General features: G+C 43.8%; 1 protein-coding gene across 3 annotated transcripts in view; it reads right to left on the bottom strand.

Annotated features, from left to right (window-relative positions):
• The window catches only part of LOC128452569 (semaphorin-3D), a 51,068-nt gene that overhangs the window by 25,679 nt on the left and 10,473 nt on the right, over positions 1 to 14,916 (bottom strand). For 2 of the 3 annotated variants that reach the window (XM_053435538.1, XM_053435540.1), the window contains exons 1-2: positions 4,702 to 5,426; positions 1,310 to 1,491 (exon numbers count right to left, since the gene is read on the bottom strand). In XM_053435538.1, the coding sequence (XP_053291513.1) occupies positions 1,310 to 1,427 (118 nt within the window). In that variant the 5' untranslated portion in view covers positions 1,428 to 1,491; positions 4,702 to 5,426. Of the gene's footprint in view, positions 1 to 1,309; positions 1,492 to 4,701; positions 5,427 to 14,916 lie in introns of those variants that run through there. The other variant, XM_053435539.1, reaches the window with a different exon arrangement.

The raw sequence follows: 14,916 nt of genomic DNA, 5'->3' as shown, positions 1-14,916 counted from the left end.
CCACAATCATCTCAAGTAGATTCTGTGACTTAGGAGACAGTTGTACATTATTCAAACTGTAAGTCGACTGCAGTTTAATTGACTCATCCACACACGTCTAGAGGACGTCAAGAGGACGTCTACAGTAAGTCTACAGGACGTCTCAGCCTGAGGCAGCAGTGAGAAAACCTGAGACTGAAATCCGAACTCCCCTGATGAGCTGCAGGTCGTCTGAATGATTTCGCTCCATTAAGATAATTGAGGCAGTTTTAAAGGAACCTGGTCGTTAACACAACATCGACTCTCAAGCTGTTAATGTGTGAATGTCCCACTTGATCACATTATCACATCAACACAGTGAGACGTATCTTCACTGATCTGAATGAAAGAGTTATAAATTTCTCTCTGACAAAAAAAACATCTCAAGAAAAACTGTCTGTCGCAGGCAAGTAGAGAGAGAACTTTCCTTCTGTTCCAGGGTTAAGTTACTGAGTTAATTGACCTCACAACAGGATCTCTACACACTTTTTAAGTTTGGATTTCACGACATCTAAAAGGGGAAAAAACAACACACACACTACACACACTAGACTACAATACACACTTCTGTGTGTATTGGAAAAGGAAGTTAAAATGTGAAACACATGGTCGACACATTCATGGGGCAAATAAATTTGCCCCATGAACAACAGCTTTATTTGGATACAACAGCTTTATCCAAATTAAATTAAATCAAACTAAAGAAATAAACTGCCACAATTAAAAACAGATTCTTCCACAAACACAAACAAACAATCCAACAACTGAAGTGATCGTAAATCTCTCAGAGTTGTGTGTTTACTCCAAAGCTGCGTGGAAATGTTCTGACTCATGCTTCTGTTTTAATGAGATGCTAAATATGTAAATGAGGCATCAAGTGTCTGATGTGACTCAGTCTGTCATTAGTTTGTTTAACCACCTGAAGAAAGTGCTGCGCTGTCACAGTTCATCCAAACCAGAACCAGAACCAGAACCAGAACCAGAACCAGGACTGAACAGAACTCAAGTTGTTCTTCTACACATGAAGCAGAACGTGACACACATCATGTCTCCACTCGTTGTGTAAACAACGTGATTGTTGTCGTATTTATTTCAAAACGTGCAACAATTGCAGATGAAAAATACGGACTTGGTGGAGAAAGTTCTTAACGTCTGGATACATTTTAAGTTGTGCGTTTGTTGAATACTGGCCCATGATTGGCTGGATTCGATGACATCAAACCCGTGTCAAGCTGTGCACGTCTGTTCTGAGCAGTAGGGGGCGCTCCTCCTGGCTCGCAGGGTTTCCTACCTGAGTGCGAGAGCTGCAGCCGGGGGCCGGTCTGACTCCTCGGTCTCGAACCTGCAGCCGCGCTGGAGTCCGCCGGCTGAAGACACAGCAGGAGACACAACGTCAACATGGCTGCCATCTGTGACGGCGTGGAGGGAGAGCGGGCGATAGGACGAACCCACTGGTCACACTGAGCGCTGCAGCTGATTGGACGGAGAAGGAGAAAGAGGAGGGTCAGAGAGGAACATGCTGACGTGAACATTTAGATAAATCACAGCTTCACAGAGGTGCTAGCATCGCGGTGGAGTCTCGATGAATAAGAGACGTCACGTCAACCTAATAAATAAATTCAATATAAAATGACATATTTCCACAATTAATAAAACATGATTAAAGTAAAAATTCTCTCTTTTTCGTATCCTCTGGGGATGAAAATGTTTTTGAGAACAATCCAACACTTATTTCATGTCTTTCACCCTGAAGGACCAAATAACTTGATTATTGATCAAAGTACAAACGTCAGCGAGTCGAAACAATTCGATTCCAATCAATGGCCAATAAATAGATTAAAAATATAATTAACTAAGATGTCAGGAATGTGATTGTTGATATCTTACAGTTTTAAAATAATTCTATTTTAAATCACTATAAATAAAAAGAAAAATGGATCGTTAAGGAAGAGAGACATTTTATTTTTCACATTGTTTAAGCATCGTGAATTCTTTAAATATCTGCGATAACGATAAAATTGTATAAATCAGTCGAGCTTGAGATAATCACATGGAACAACAGGGATGAGAAGATAAGATAAGTAAAGTTATTTATGTCCCAGAGGTTGAATTGATCTCATTTGGTTTATTCTACTGTTTGATCCGATGATGAATTAATATGCTGTAAAACCAGATTTGTTATGTTTATTTCAAATTTCTTCAGGCCACTAAGTCGACCAGAGCGTCCTCAGGGAACCGAGGCTGATTGAGTTCAACCAGTGAGAGAATCTCTTTCCTTTGTAACCAATCGACAGAGAGAGTAGATGAGATTTCAGTGATTTTGGAATTTCAGATGTTTCCATTAATATTGAGGAGTTGAACCAGAGACGCTGCCCAGGATCGTGATCTGAGAAAACACTGGCAGGAGTTCATTTGGCCTGAACCAGGAACACAAGCTGCAGATGGATGGAACCTTCTCCAGGATGAGCACAGAGTGAACAGGCAGAGAACCAGAGACCAGAGAACCAGAGACCAGAGAACCAGAGACCAGAGAACCAGAGAGCAGAGAACCAGAGACCAGAGAACCAGAGAGCAGAGAACCAGAGACCAGAGAACCAGAGAGCAGAGAACCAGAGAGCAGAGAAACAGAGACCAGAGAACCAGAGAGCAGAGAACCAGAGAGCAGAGAACCAGAGACCAGAGAACCAGAGAGCAGAGAACCAGAGAGCAGATCTCAGGTCAGTTGTGACACAACGTGAGAACTCCCGTCAGTTTGAAACAGCACCAAACAGGAAGCTGGGATTTGCATCACGTGCATTCAGTTTTAAAACAGAGAGTTTGATTGTGTGGTAATGAGACAACAGAATAAATCACATTAAATCACGATCTCTTTATCGAAACAAGAATCTGAAACTCATAGAAAATTTTATTAAAACTCCAACTGGGACCAACAAGTTTCAGGAGTCGGGGCAAAACAACCCAAATATCAAGTCTAATTAAATCACTGCACATTTACTAAAAACACAATCCAAAGAACATAGTTTTCAGTTTTTACTTATTCCCATAATCCCTCTGCACTTCGGACACGTCCTGAACCAGCTCCTGAATCACCCCCCAGCAGACAGGAAGTGCATCTGCATCAGGAGCTGTGGAAACCAGGGAATGTGGTTCACAAGGGAAACGGCTCAACTCATCATGTTGCTCTGTTCTCCGCTGTGGAAAGTTTCTGCCTGGAGAGGAACCCCAGTTAGCTTCAGTGCTAACACCAGGAGGGAGACGCAGGGCGACGCAGGGGGACCAGTGGACGGGCCACGAGACAAAACCCCAAAATCCAAATCCAAAACTGAACTGCAACAACCAGTTTGAATTTAAAATATATACTGTTGATGTTTTGCTATGAAAATGGAGGATGCTAGCTAGCAAGGAAAGCCGTCCTGATCGGACAATCACCACAAACGAGCATCTGAGAATTCTGTTTGCTTTCTTCTGATGTCACTTTCCATCTTTTGTGCTTTTCCATGAGACGACTCAACAAGCTGCAACGTTCCAAACTTCACTGAGACTTATTGCCAAACGTGAAATTATTGCAGGTGGGATGAAAAATGAGTTGGACCCTGAGCTGCAGGAGAAACTGACCATGCTCCCACATCATAACTCATCAGAATCTGGAGAGAGATGGAACATGTGTGACTGTGGTTCTAACACCAGTCTGCAGGAATTACACATTTAATTTCTGTTTTAGGTTTCACACAAACAACAAACTTTCCTAACTCAGCATTCAGTGTGTGTGTGTGTGTGTGTGTGTGTGTGTGTGTGTGTGTGTGTGTGTGTGTCTGTGTGTGTGTGTGTCCTTCCCTGGGGAGGAAGACGACTGTAATCACTCTGCCTTCGACAGATTTACAGGATCAGTTTTCTGCTGTAATTGTGACTTGTGGCACTTTTATAAAAACAAAGGATCTGAGAACTTCTGACATCAAAGGAAATCACACGTTACCACAAACAAATGAAACTCATCACAGTGAAATGACTGTTTTGTCAATGGAGTGAGATCTGTTGTCTTAGTGGATCTTTGCGGGACGGTCTCTGACGTGGTTCAGGTTTGATCCTCAGCTCAAATCCATGTGGAGAGTTTTTTGTCACTTTCGTCACTTCCACATAAAAACATGGTAAAATAAAGATTCTCAGGTTTATGCTTTAATTCTCCCGTTCCCTTTAAAAACCACTGTGACTCATAACATAATCACACACATTAATATCCCACACCTTCCACGGTAGCCTTGTGATACAAACTTTCAAAAGCCTTTCACTTGTTGTGTTACCCTGGTGAGGACGGATCTTATGTAATGTGCACAACAAGACAGAAAAGGAAGATTTACGACAGAGTACGAGGGCCATGTCGAAGACAGAGAGAAGATTTAATTACAATAAGTTACAATATTCAAAAGAATAGACGTTAAATTATGAGATTAAAGTTATGATTTAACGAGGAAAAAATAGTTCATGAAATATACAGCAGGGGAACCCATGAACACCCAAACCCTGGAGATCTTGAATCTTTTTACGAGAACAGTCTCATAATTTCTCAGAAAAAAAATTCGGGAGATTAAATTAGCTAGAAAAAAATCATAATTCTACAAATGTCACAAGAAGGAAATCATTTAACAGAATTAAGTCACAATTTTAAGAGAATATAGAGTTTCTTACACAAAGTCCTGATACTGAAGATCATGTGGAGCTGAAGGATTCTGTTCCTGAGGAAACTTCAACAAAAAGCAAACTAAACTAGAAGCTGCACATGGCTCCGTGTACACAGGACACACACTGACCCTCTGATAATCAGACGCTCACAGACTCAAACTACAGCTTCATCCTCAGAATCTCTCGTTTCCCCCTGAACGAGCTCGTCCATCGTGAGGAGACGGAAATGAACTTGAATGTGAAGCAGCTGTTTCCATCTATGTGCAGTGAAGAGTAAATAAAGTATAAACTGTGAAGAGAACTATGAAAACAACCGTAAATCTTCAAGTTCAACTGACAGACTCCAGGCGACACAGAAGAAGAGTTTCTTCTTCTGTGGTAAAACAATGTCTGTGTAAAAATGGAGCAAAGTGAGTCAAACTGTCAAAACTGATCTGCAGGGAAACTGTGACGGGTTCGTTTGGTTCTCACTGGACAACAGGAAACGACCTCCTCAGACTCGTCAACACCGAGACGGACGGGGGACAAACTGTCTCCTCCCCTGGTTGTGTGTGTGTGTGTGTGTGTGTGTGTGTCTGTCTGTCTCTAGGAATCTGGGGCGTTAACTGGAGTTTTTAAATAAATCCCTGAAGGAAACTCATCCTCTGCCGGTTTAAACACAAAGTCACACACACACACACACACACACACGCACACACGCACACACGCACACACGCACACACGCACACACACACACACACACACACACACACACACACACACACACACACACACACACACACACACACACACACACACACACACACACAAAGGTCAAAGAGTTCTTCACCTCTAAACCTGCTGCTGAGACCCCTCCCACTTGGAGGGGCAGGGGGTGGAGCCTGATTGAGAACACGCCCACCTGCCACCTGCCACCTGCACCCATTAGACGTTACTAGCTGTCCGTTACACTGTGGTATCCCCCCCCCCCCCCCCCCATCACATCCGGTGCTGTATGGTCTCCATTCTTATCAACTTTAAATAGTTTTGGGTTATTTTGATAAACCACAGAGGGTCATCGGGGGATGAACTGGTCCCAGGGTTCATCAGCCCCAGCTCTTTGTTTCCTCTTCCTGTTGCACCATGGGAGGTAAACAATGAGTAAACAAGCGGCGTCACCTCCGGGCCTCAGCCTCGACTCATTGCACAGTGACACTCAGTCAGAAGTCATGTGAACTTAACTCATGTGTTGAACTGTTGTTGCTGCAGATGAAGTGACAGACAGAAGGAGATCATGGAGGACAGACACAAGCCTGGTGAGGACAACGTGTCCCACTGTCCCTCGGACCCACTTCCTCTTACATCAGCTGTAACATCTCAGGAGGGTCTGAAGATCCTGATCCTGTCCACAGATGGACGCTCCCTCCTCCTCCATGTTAGCAGATGAGACATGGACATGGGATCTTATCTCACTGACGTTTGTTCAAGTGTTTCCGGGCAGTTACTTTTTTATTAGTTATTTGATGATGTAAAAACATGCTGAGACGTCATGATTGACAGCTGAGACTGACTCCTGATTGGTCGACCGTGTGTGTGGGCCGCCGCCCATATCCGGGATATTTTGGCTTCATTTCCTGAGCGTGAGGAAGTGGAGATGTGTTGTTCATCTTTATTTACAGTCTATGTCCTGTCTGCTAACATGGAGGAGGGTTTATGACCTATGCTGCAGCCAGCCACCAGGGGGCGATTTGTATTGATATTAAAACATGAACATTCCTCATGTATTAAATTAACTTTTCTTTTTGATTTATCAGCTGAGTGAACTCGACTCCAGCAGATCCAGATATTCTTATTTCTGACTTCATGTGTTTCCTCATCTCTGTCTTCCCTCCTCCTCCTCCTCCTCCTCCTCCTCCTCCTCCTCCTCCTCCTCCTCCTCCTCCTCCTCCTCGCTGCTCTCACATTTACCTTCTTTAATCCTCCTGATATTTTATTCATCTCTTTCTCTCTGTGAGAAGAAGATGTTTCTCTGGTCCCTCGGCCGGAGGAGGCGACAGCTTTACGACCTCCCTCTCCGCCAGGCCTGTAATCCCCTCCATGATTTAATAACCCCCCCCCACACACACTCCCTCCCTCCCTCCCTCCCTCCAGATCCCTCCACTCATCTTATTACTTGAACATTAAGTTGAGTTAAATCTTTCTATGCTTCCTTATCCACTGCAGGTCTCTCTCTCTTTCATGACTGGTCTCATTTTCTCTGCAGAATCCCTCACGTCCTGATTCTCAATCCCTCACGACTCAACCGGACCGAGCTGCGTCTGTCGGGGGGGTCTCAAGTCACTTTCCACATTTTCACAGATTTTAAACTGTTCAGGGTTCATCGTTAGTTATGAATCTGAAGTTTGAATCGAGGTAACGTTTCATTCGGTCGCCTGTCGATGGCGTCATGTCCTCTTTGTGCTTGTGTCAGTGTTTACCACAACAATCGAAAGTGTCTTGTTGGATCTTGGTGGTTTTTTAACTCTTAACTCTGAGATCAGAAGTTTTCAGAGAAACGAGCTGAGGAGTCGTTAGCGGCAGCTCGACTCACAGCCAATCAGAGACGTGCTGGGGAAACACTGAGTTCTAGCGTAAAGCTGCTTTATTCTGTGTTTTTATTGGATTGAAACCTGTGAGGAAAGTTCAGCTCCTGAACCATCAACTCTGAAGGAATCCTGACGAGGAGAAGACCACAACTCCCATCATCCCCCACTGCTTCAACATCTCAAACTGTCTTAAGATTCATAATAGGACTAAAACAATAGATTAAAAAACGCCTACAAAACATCTTCAGTCAATCTGCTAAGGTTCCAACATGCTGCCACTTAATCAGCTAGAGACCCGGGGGGGGGGGAGGGGGCGCGCTTGTGTCGGTGCCCAGAGAACAGGTGCACACCTGGGGCAGAGGTTGTGCCCCTGGGACCCCGGGCCCAGCCGGGCCCCTGGTACCCGGGCGTACGACAGTAAAACACTATTTATCTGAGTGAGCGAGCAGAACATAACAACATTCTTGGTTTACTGACGAGAGCTGGAGGTCACGTACACACAGAGCGTCAGGAACAGTACTGACCTGAGGTCTGTGCAGCAGCAGCTCGGCTTTATGGGCTCATGTGGAATGTGAGCGGAGACTTTTAGAGAAATACAAATCTGCAGAAGATCTGTTTTATCTATTATCTTCTTCAAAATAATCCAGATCCTATAACACGATGATATCTGCAGGTAGATCTCTGAAGGTTTCTGTTGTCTCCAGCAGGAGCGTGTGCAGCCGCAGAGTTTCAGAATAAAGATTTTCAATTTAAAACTTAAGTTTCAACGTGAGCTTTCTTTCAAAGCCTTTTTTCCAGTTTCGTTATGAATAGAAAGACAAAAGATTTTAGTTTTTAACATAACAAGATGGAAAGTATTTCTCAGAGAATAAAGATTTGGCTTATTTAGACGTCTGAGTGACACAGATCCATCAGGTTCCTCATCCAGCAGCGTGTCTTAAAAATAAAACATCAGAATTAGAAGAGATTATTAAGATTATTCTGATAATTATTCTGATAATTAGTATTTGTTGTTATCAGTTCTAGTTTCTCGGGAGGAGAGATACACACATGGTGCGAGGGGACATGTGCTTGTACTCAGGTGGACGAGCGTTAACGGACAGTAAATCTCATCTTCCTCTGATGTTGTGTGTGGGGGGGGGGGGGGGGGGGGGGTTGTCCTGTCACGCAAATGTTCTGATTTACTTTTTTATTGCCAGACTTCACGTGTGTGTTGATGTAAAAACATTCACACAGCGAAACACAGATGTCGGACAAAATGGAGAAGAGTAGAAACGATTGTGTTTCTGGTTTGATGAATGTTCGATGTCCTGCAGAGAACTGACTCAACAGAGAACAGTAGCTCTGGGACGTCTGCTTAACTCATAATAAAGTTTTATGATTATTATTATCTTTGCACTTTTCTTGATTCAGACTCAAACACATAAAACAGATCATTTGAAAGGAATTTACTCCAAATTCATTCAGCAGGTTTATTCAGTATAAGACGAGACCTGCAGCAGATACAGGTCAGAATATTTAATATCATTCTTGATATAAAGTTATTTTCATGTGGGATAGAAATGCTGCACTTCAATCGTCTCAAGGACAAAACCTTTAATACATTTTAATTAAATTTAACATCTGTTTATCATGAGATTTAAATGCTCCTGGGTTTGATTCCAGCGACGCACAACAATCCAAAGTGTCTCACAGATTAACTGACTTCTCTTATTTTACATCCAACTCTGATCTTTGAGTTTTGGCTGCGTCAGTTTTCCTGGATGTGTTTTGTTCTCGTGGTCCCTCAGGGATACACCAGAGGCTCCTGAAGACCAGGATCTGAGATCAAACCTCAGAGTCTCCACAGGAAAGAACAAATAAAGTCTTGAATCCAGGACAACAATGTGAGCGATGGTGAAATCTCCTCAAAGCTTTTCCTCTGAGAGGATTTGACCAAAATTGAACTTTCCTGGACGAACATGTGGTTATGAAAAACTTCAGTTAAAACTGTTGTGTATCTGTTCATAGATCTGAGTTTTCTGAGGTCAAAGTGACCTTGAATTTTAACCACAAAGTTCATTCTTGGGTCCATTTGAATGTTTGTTCCAAATTTGAAGAGTTTCCCTTTAGAGGCTCTTGAGATATCGTGTTCACAACAATGGGAGGGACAGATGGACGGACAACGGAAAAATTGTTTCCATTTCCCACTGAGGACGAAGATGAGGAGTTGGATCATCAACATGACCAGGAGGGGGCGCTAAAACTTAAAAGTGAGCTGCCTTCCTGCCGCTGCAGGAGAAGAGTCAGGAGTTCATCGGCCTCCTGAATCTCATCTTTGACCCAAAGTCGACTTTTCATCTCTCCACAGTCGAGCGAGCTACAGAAACCCTCTGAACAGAATCTCTGGACATGAACAGGGACTCGAGCAGATGAAAGAAGACGAGTGGACGTGTTGTTTTTCCACCGTGTCGACCAGAGACCAGAGTCAAGACAAACACGCAGCGCTGTGGGAACCGAGCTGCACAAGGCATTCTGGGAAGAGGAAACCATCTCTGATCACCACTTCTCCCACTCGGACTGTCCAAGGCCTCGAGGAAATACCCCCACCCCCCCCTCCCCAGGGGATTCTGGGAAGAGGAAGAGAGCCGACGTCATCCGAGGAAAGAGAAGAATAGGAAACGGGCCCCTGGACTCTTACTCAACTCCTACATCCTTCAAGTGAGTCACAAAGAGGTTTTTAAAAAACACACCTGCAGCTTCTTCATTCTTCAAACAGGACACGTTACAGTTTGCTTCAGGTTGGAGGAGGAGGAGGAGGAGGAGGAGAACACAGAGTGAGGAAGAGGAGGACGTCTGTTCTGATTAGAGATGAGATGAGACGGTCACATCTGTCCACAACTATCAGAAATAATGTGCAACCATGTTTGATCTGAAAGAACAAGATCATCACACGTCGGGACAAAACTCTCATTTATTAAAACTTAAAAAAGTTTTACACGATTGTCACTTATTTGTTATTTTGACTGATTTACTGTTAATTTTTTCTTTAAGTTGGATTCATCCTCGTTTTCCATAAATTAATTAACTTTACGACGAAACTCCTGCAAACTAACAATTTTATCCTCCAAATATATTTCATAAAGGAAATTTATTTCATAATCTCTAAAAAAAAATAAAGTAAAAAACTTTTTTTTTAACAATAATTGTACATTACACACGTCTTATTTTAAGAGAAAACTATTTCATCCAGCACATGTGTCTTTAAACCACGTTTTAGACTCAGCTTGTAGAAACCAGATCTGGATCTTTAATTGAACTTGTCACACAAACACATTGATATGAGTTTCTTTTTCTTTTTCCTTCATCTAGATCCTTGAATCTGTTCCTCAGAGGCTGAACCTGAAGTGTGGAAGCTCCAGTTTGAACGAACTCGTTTCTCTGAACACGTTGTTCCCGTCTCGTCTTTTCATTCTTCCTCTTCAGGAAACACAGGAACAAGTCAGTTCCTGGAAGAAGCCGCGGAGGAAACGTTTACTTATTGTTCAAAGCGAGAGAACAACATAATTTGTGTGTGTCTGAGTGTGTGTGTGTGTGTGTGTGAGTGTGAGATGTACGCTGCCTGGGTAGATAAATGGCTGCTTCCATGAACCTGCCTCTGCCTCGGGGGTTTGGTGAAGAGGTCAAAGGTCATTTCAGCGAACACTCGACTCCCTCTTCTCACACCAGGAAAATTCACAATATGACAACTTCCTTTTCATAATCTCGAATATTCTTATACTCCATCGTAAGTTGTCAGCGTGTGAACTGTTTTGTTTTGTGAGAAAGGTTCAGTCGGTGACATCATCATTTCACAGTTTAGAGCTCTCTGTTGCTCTGAAGTGATCAAATAAAGAAAATGAGGAACGAGAGATTTGAAAGAGTGAGAACGTTCAAATCCAATCTTCAAATCAGATCCAAATTAAAGCCGGAGCCCATCCTGGATCCGCTCGGCTCGGAGCTGAGGCACTGACACCAGGTCAGTTCTGACCTTCTGCACAAACACAGTCTCCATGTGTCGGTCTGACCTGAGACTCACAACAACCTGAAATTCCACTGAGTCTGAAGGGAGCAGTAAAGATTCAGATTTACTGATTAACATTAAAGTTCTTCATCGTTCACATTTTTACAGAATTTTACAGGTGGGATCATTTCAGTGTGAAGGAGCAACAACAGACAAAGTTCAAATGTTTCTGGTGATAAATATAAAGAGTGAAAAGAAAAACTGATCGAAGACCATCTGAATCATGCTCATTAGCTAATTAACAATGACGATGTAATTTACACCTTAATCAGACCAAAGCAACAGAAACATCCGACAAATACAAGCTTTGACCTGATGATGGCGCTAGCTGTCGTCTGCACTGTGATGCTAACTTACACCACATCCTTCCAACTGAGCATCAACCCACCGTCACCTCAGTTCTTCAGCTGCTGGTCCGAAGCCTCAGTTTGACATTTGGTTTTAAACCCAGAAGGGACCATATTTGGAGGAGAGGGGGGTGGAGCCTGACTAATAGCTCAAGGACACACCCACATGCAGCAATTGAACGATACCAGCTGTCAATCACACTGTGGTATCCCCCCCCCCCAACACATCCAGTGCTTTATGGTCTCTTTGACTCTAAATGATCATAATTCACTAAATGATCATCAGCTGTTTGAAGAAGACTTGAAACTAGAGACTGAGACAGAAACTCCTGAATGTTCACTGACGTTATAAAGTGAGAAGTAGAGTCTCTTTCTATAGAAACCACCAGAGGAGTCGCCCCCTGCTGGTCACTGCACAGAAGACAGGTTTCACCTTCATGACCCAAAGTCTTTTTCTATTTAAAACAAAATCCTAAACGTCCTGTGGCAGCAGAGGAACCGTTTCCTGCTCTTAGAGAAAAGTAGACAAGTGGTGAAACTCACAGCCCAGTGACGTCCTCGTGTTCAGAGACACGCAAGTGATCAACGAGAATAAAACACTGTGTCTCAGTTTGCTATGTGAACACACACACACACACACACACACACACACACAGCCTGAGACGGACACACACACAGCCTGAGGCGGACACACACAGAGTGAGACAGAAACTAGTCCCCCCTCATTAGGCGTCTCAGCGAGCGGTGAAAGGAGCGTCTATTCACTGGACGTGGTGGGAACACTGGAACCAGCCGAGCAAAAAAACAACCAACCAGTCTGGAGGTGAAAGCCTCACGACTGCTCCTCAGAGACAAAGTGAATTCCTGTGAAGCTTAAATTTCAAGACTCCCATCCCCGCGTCTTTTCTCCGTCCTCATCGTCGTCCCCCTCCTCTTCCTCCGCCTCGGTTTTTCTAAAGAGGAGAAAGAAAAGCTTCCTGAATTCCTCCTGACAGCTGTCACACCGACCACCAGTCCCCCCCCCCCCCACGACCAGATTCACACCAAAACCTGAATGAACAGCAGAGAGTAAACCAAAGCACGAAGGAGGATTCTGCCTCAACTCTGCTTAGAACACGTTTAAGATGGTGATCCTTTCAGGTGCTGGAGGGACGCGTCTCTCCAGTGAGGAGGGGGGGGGGGGGGGTGCTCCTCTAAACACTGGTTTCTATTGGAGGACATGCAGAGGACGATGTGTCACTGTTTTACAGGACGACGCGGATTGAAGACTACGATTCTTGTTTCTAGATCTGTCGGCTCCTGTTGCATCACCTCCACCGATAAACTGAGGGAACCCCCCCATTCAACAGGGGGGGGGGGGGAGTTCAGTTTCATAACCATAATTCAGCATTTGGACCAAACGCAAAGCAAATTCTTACGTCGCAACAAATCTTCAAACCTCCTCTGGACATGTTCCTGTTGTCGTGAAGGAGCTGAACTGCTGCTGCTTCTTCACTTGAGAAACACAAAGTGTTCACACAAACACATCACACAACAACCACTGCAGTCGCCACAGATATCACATAATCTCAATCAATATGAAATTATGCAGAGAAAATGGTTTGTTTTAATCCAACTGTGGTCGGATAACAATCTGTATCTCCTGCTGGAGGGGGAGGCTGAAGCAGTCGGTAAATCTGTGAAGCTTCAAATAAAACCTTCACTTGCACGAGGGTGAACCACCAGAGACACACAGCAGAGACTCCCCCAGTGTGTGTGTGTGTGTGTGTGTGTGTGTGTGTGTATGTATGTGTGGGTGTGTGCGTGTGAATCTCTGAAGTGATAAGGTATCAGAGGAGGAGAGATACTCCACTCCCACTGCCTCCATATCTCCCATCGCTCTGACACCGATCCAAACCATTACCAGCTCCACCCTGCACTCCTACACACACACACACACACACAAACACACACACACACACAGCTGGATCAACACACACCCTGATTGATACACATGAAAAGTCTAATACTGTTTTCAGATAGGAACTGTGTAAACCAGTGTGTGTACATGTTGTGTAGTTGGTGTTTGTGGAGCAGCAGCAGGTTGTCGGGTCCGACTCGATCAAACAAGAACATGTGGGAACATCCAGGCGAGGGGCGGAGCCTGTAGAGCAGCAGGGGCGGGGCCTATAGAGCAGCAGGAGGCGGAGCCTGTAGAGCAGCAGGAGGCGGAGCCTGTAGAGCAGCAGGAGGCCGGACATGACGTATAAACTCTGATGTGGACAGATCAGTGTTGTTGTTTACAGCTCCTCCACACCGGCCTCATCACCAGAAGATCTGGAATCTCCTCGTGTTTCCAAGTGGACGTCTTCGTCTTCTACGTGTCCGGCTCCTCTTCTTCATCCTGAGATGTTTGTGTTCTTCAGGTTTCACGTGTCTCCTCAGTTAATCTCAGTTAATCTCAGTTAATCTCAGTTAATCCAGTGAAGCTGTTCTAACTGAGAGTCGATGCTGCAGAGCGACACAACCTTCAGCTTCTGGTTCTTCAGATAAAACCAGCTTCTATTACGTCCACACACCGACAACATGTAATCAAACAGCCAGAGCCGGTCTCCTGGGTTATCTTCTTCTCATCTATGAATTTTTATCTCCACTGATAATAACTTGTGATGCAGATTTGAATATGTGTCATATACATAAAGTTTCAACACGTAGAAAGACTCTGAATCCTGAATCATCAAAGACTTTTCACTGATCTGTTAGTGACGACAGTTTGGTTTCTCACAAGTGGACAAACGCAAGAACGTACACACAAGAACACACAATCTGTGTGTGTGGTGTGTGTCCACATGACACAAAACACTTCCTGTCCTTTACAACTTGAACTTGTACTTTTAAGGAGATTATACAGAATGCTTTCTGTTTCCCAGAGAAACTTTATTTGCTTCCTGCTCCTCGAATCACACGACACAATCGGAGCTGCCTGGTAAAGTTTAATGTCAAAGTCATAAAACACACAAAGCTGCTCAGTTTGTGACACTTTCCTCACTCCAGTGTCGTAAGAAGAAAGTGTCTTTTTATTTTTATTACAGTCGTTAGAAGAGCGTTTCCATCGGCTGCTGTTTTCTCTCAAACATCGTCCAAGTTTAGAATCCTTCACATTCAGGCTAATTTCAGCTCTATTGTGTGTTTGTGTGTGTGTGTTTAAATATAGTGTAGTAGATTTATTTTAAGACTGAATTTCATCTGTAAAATCCCATTAACAACTAGAACATCATCCAGTAGAGTT

This window comes from Pleuronectes platessa, chromosome 2 (assembly GCF_947347685.1).
Source record: "Pleuronectes platessa chromosome 2, fPlePla1.1, whole genome shotgun sequence".
NCBI classification, from domain to species: domain Eukaryota; kingdom Metazoa; phylum Chordata; class Actinopteri; order Pleuronectiformes; family Pleuronectidae; genus Pleuronectes; species Pleuronectes platessa.
Note: the sequence above shows the minus strand (reverse complement) of the source record. Positions and strands in the feature narration are given on the sequence as shown.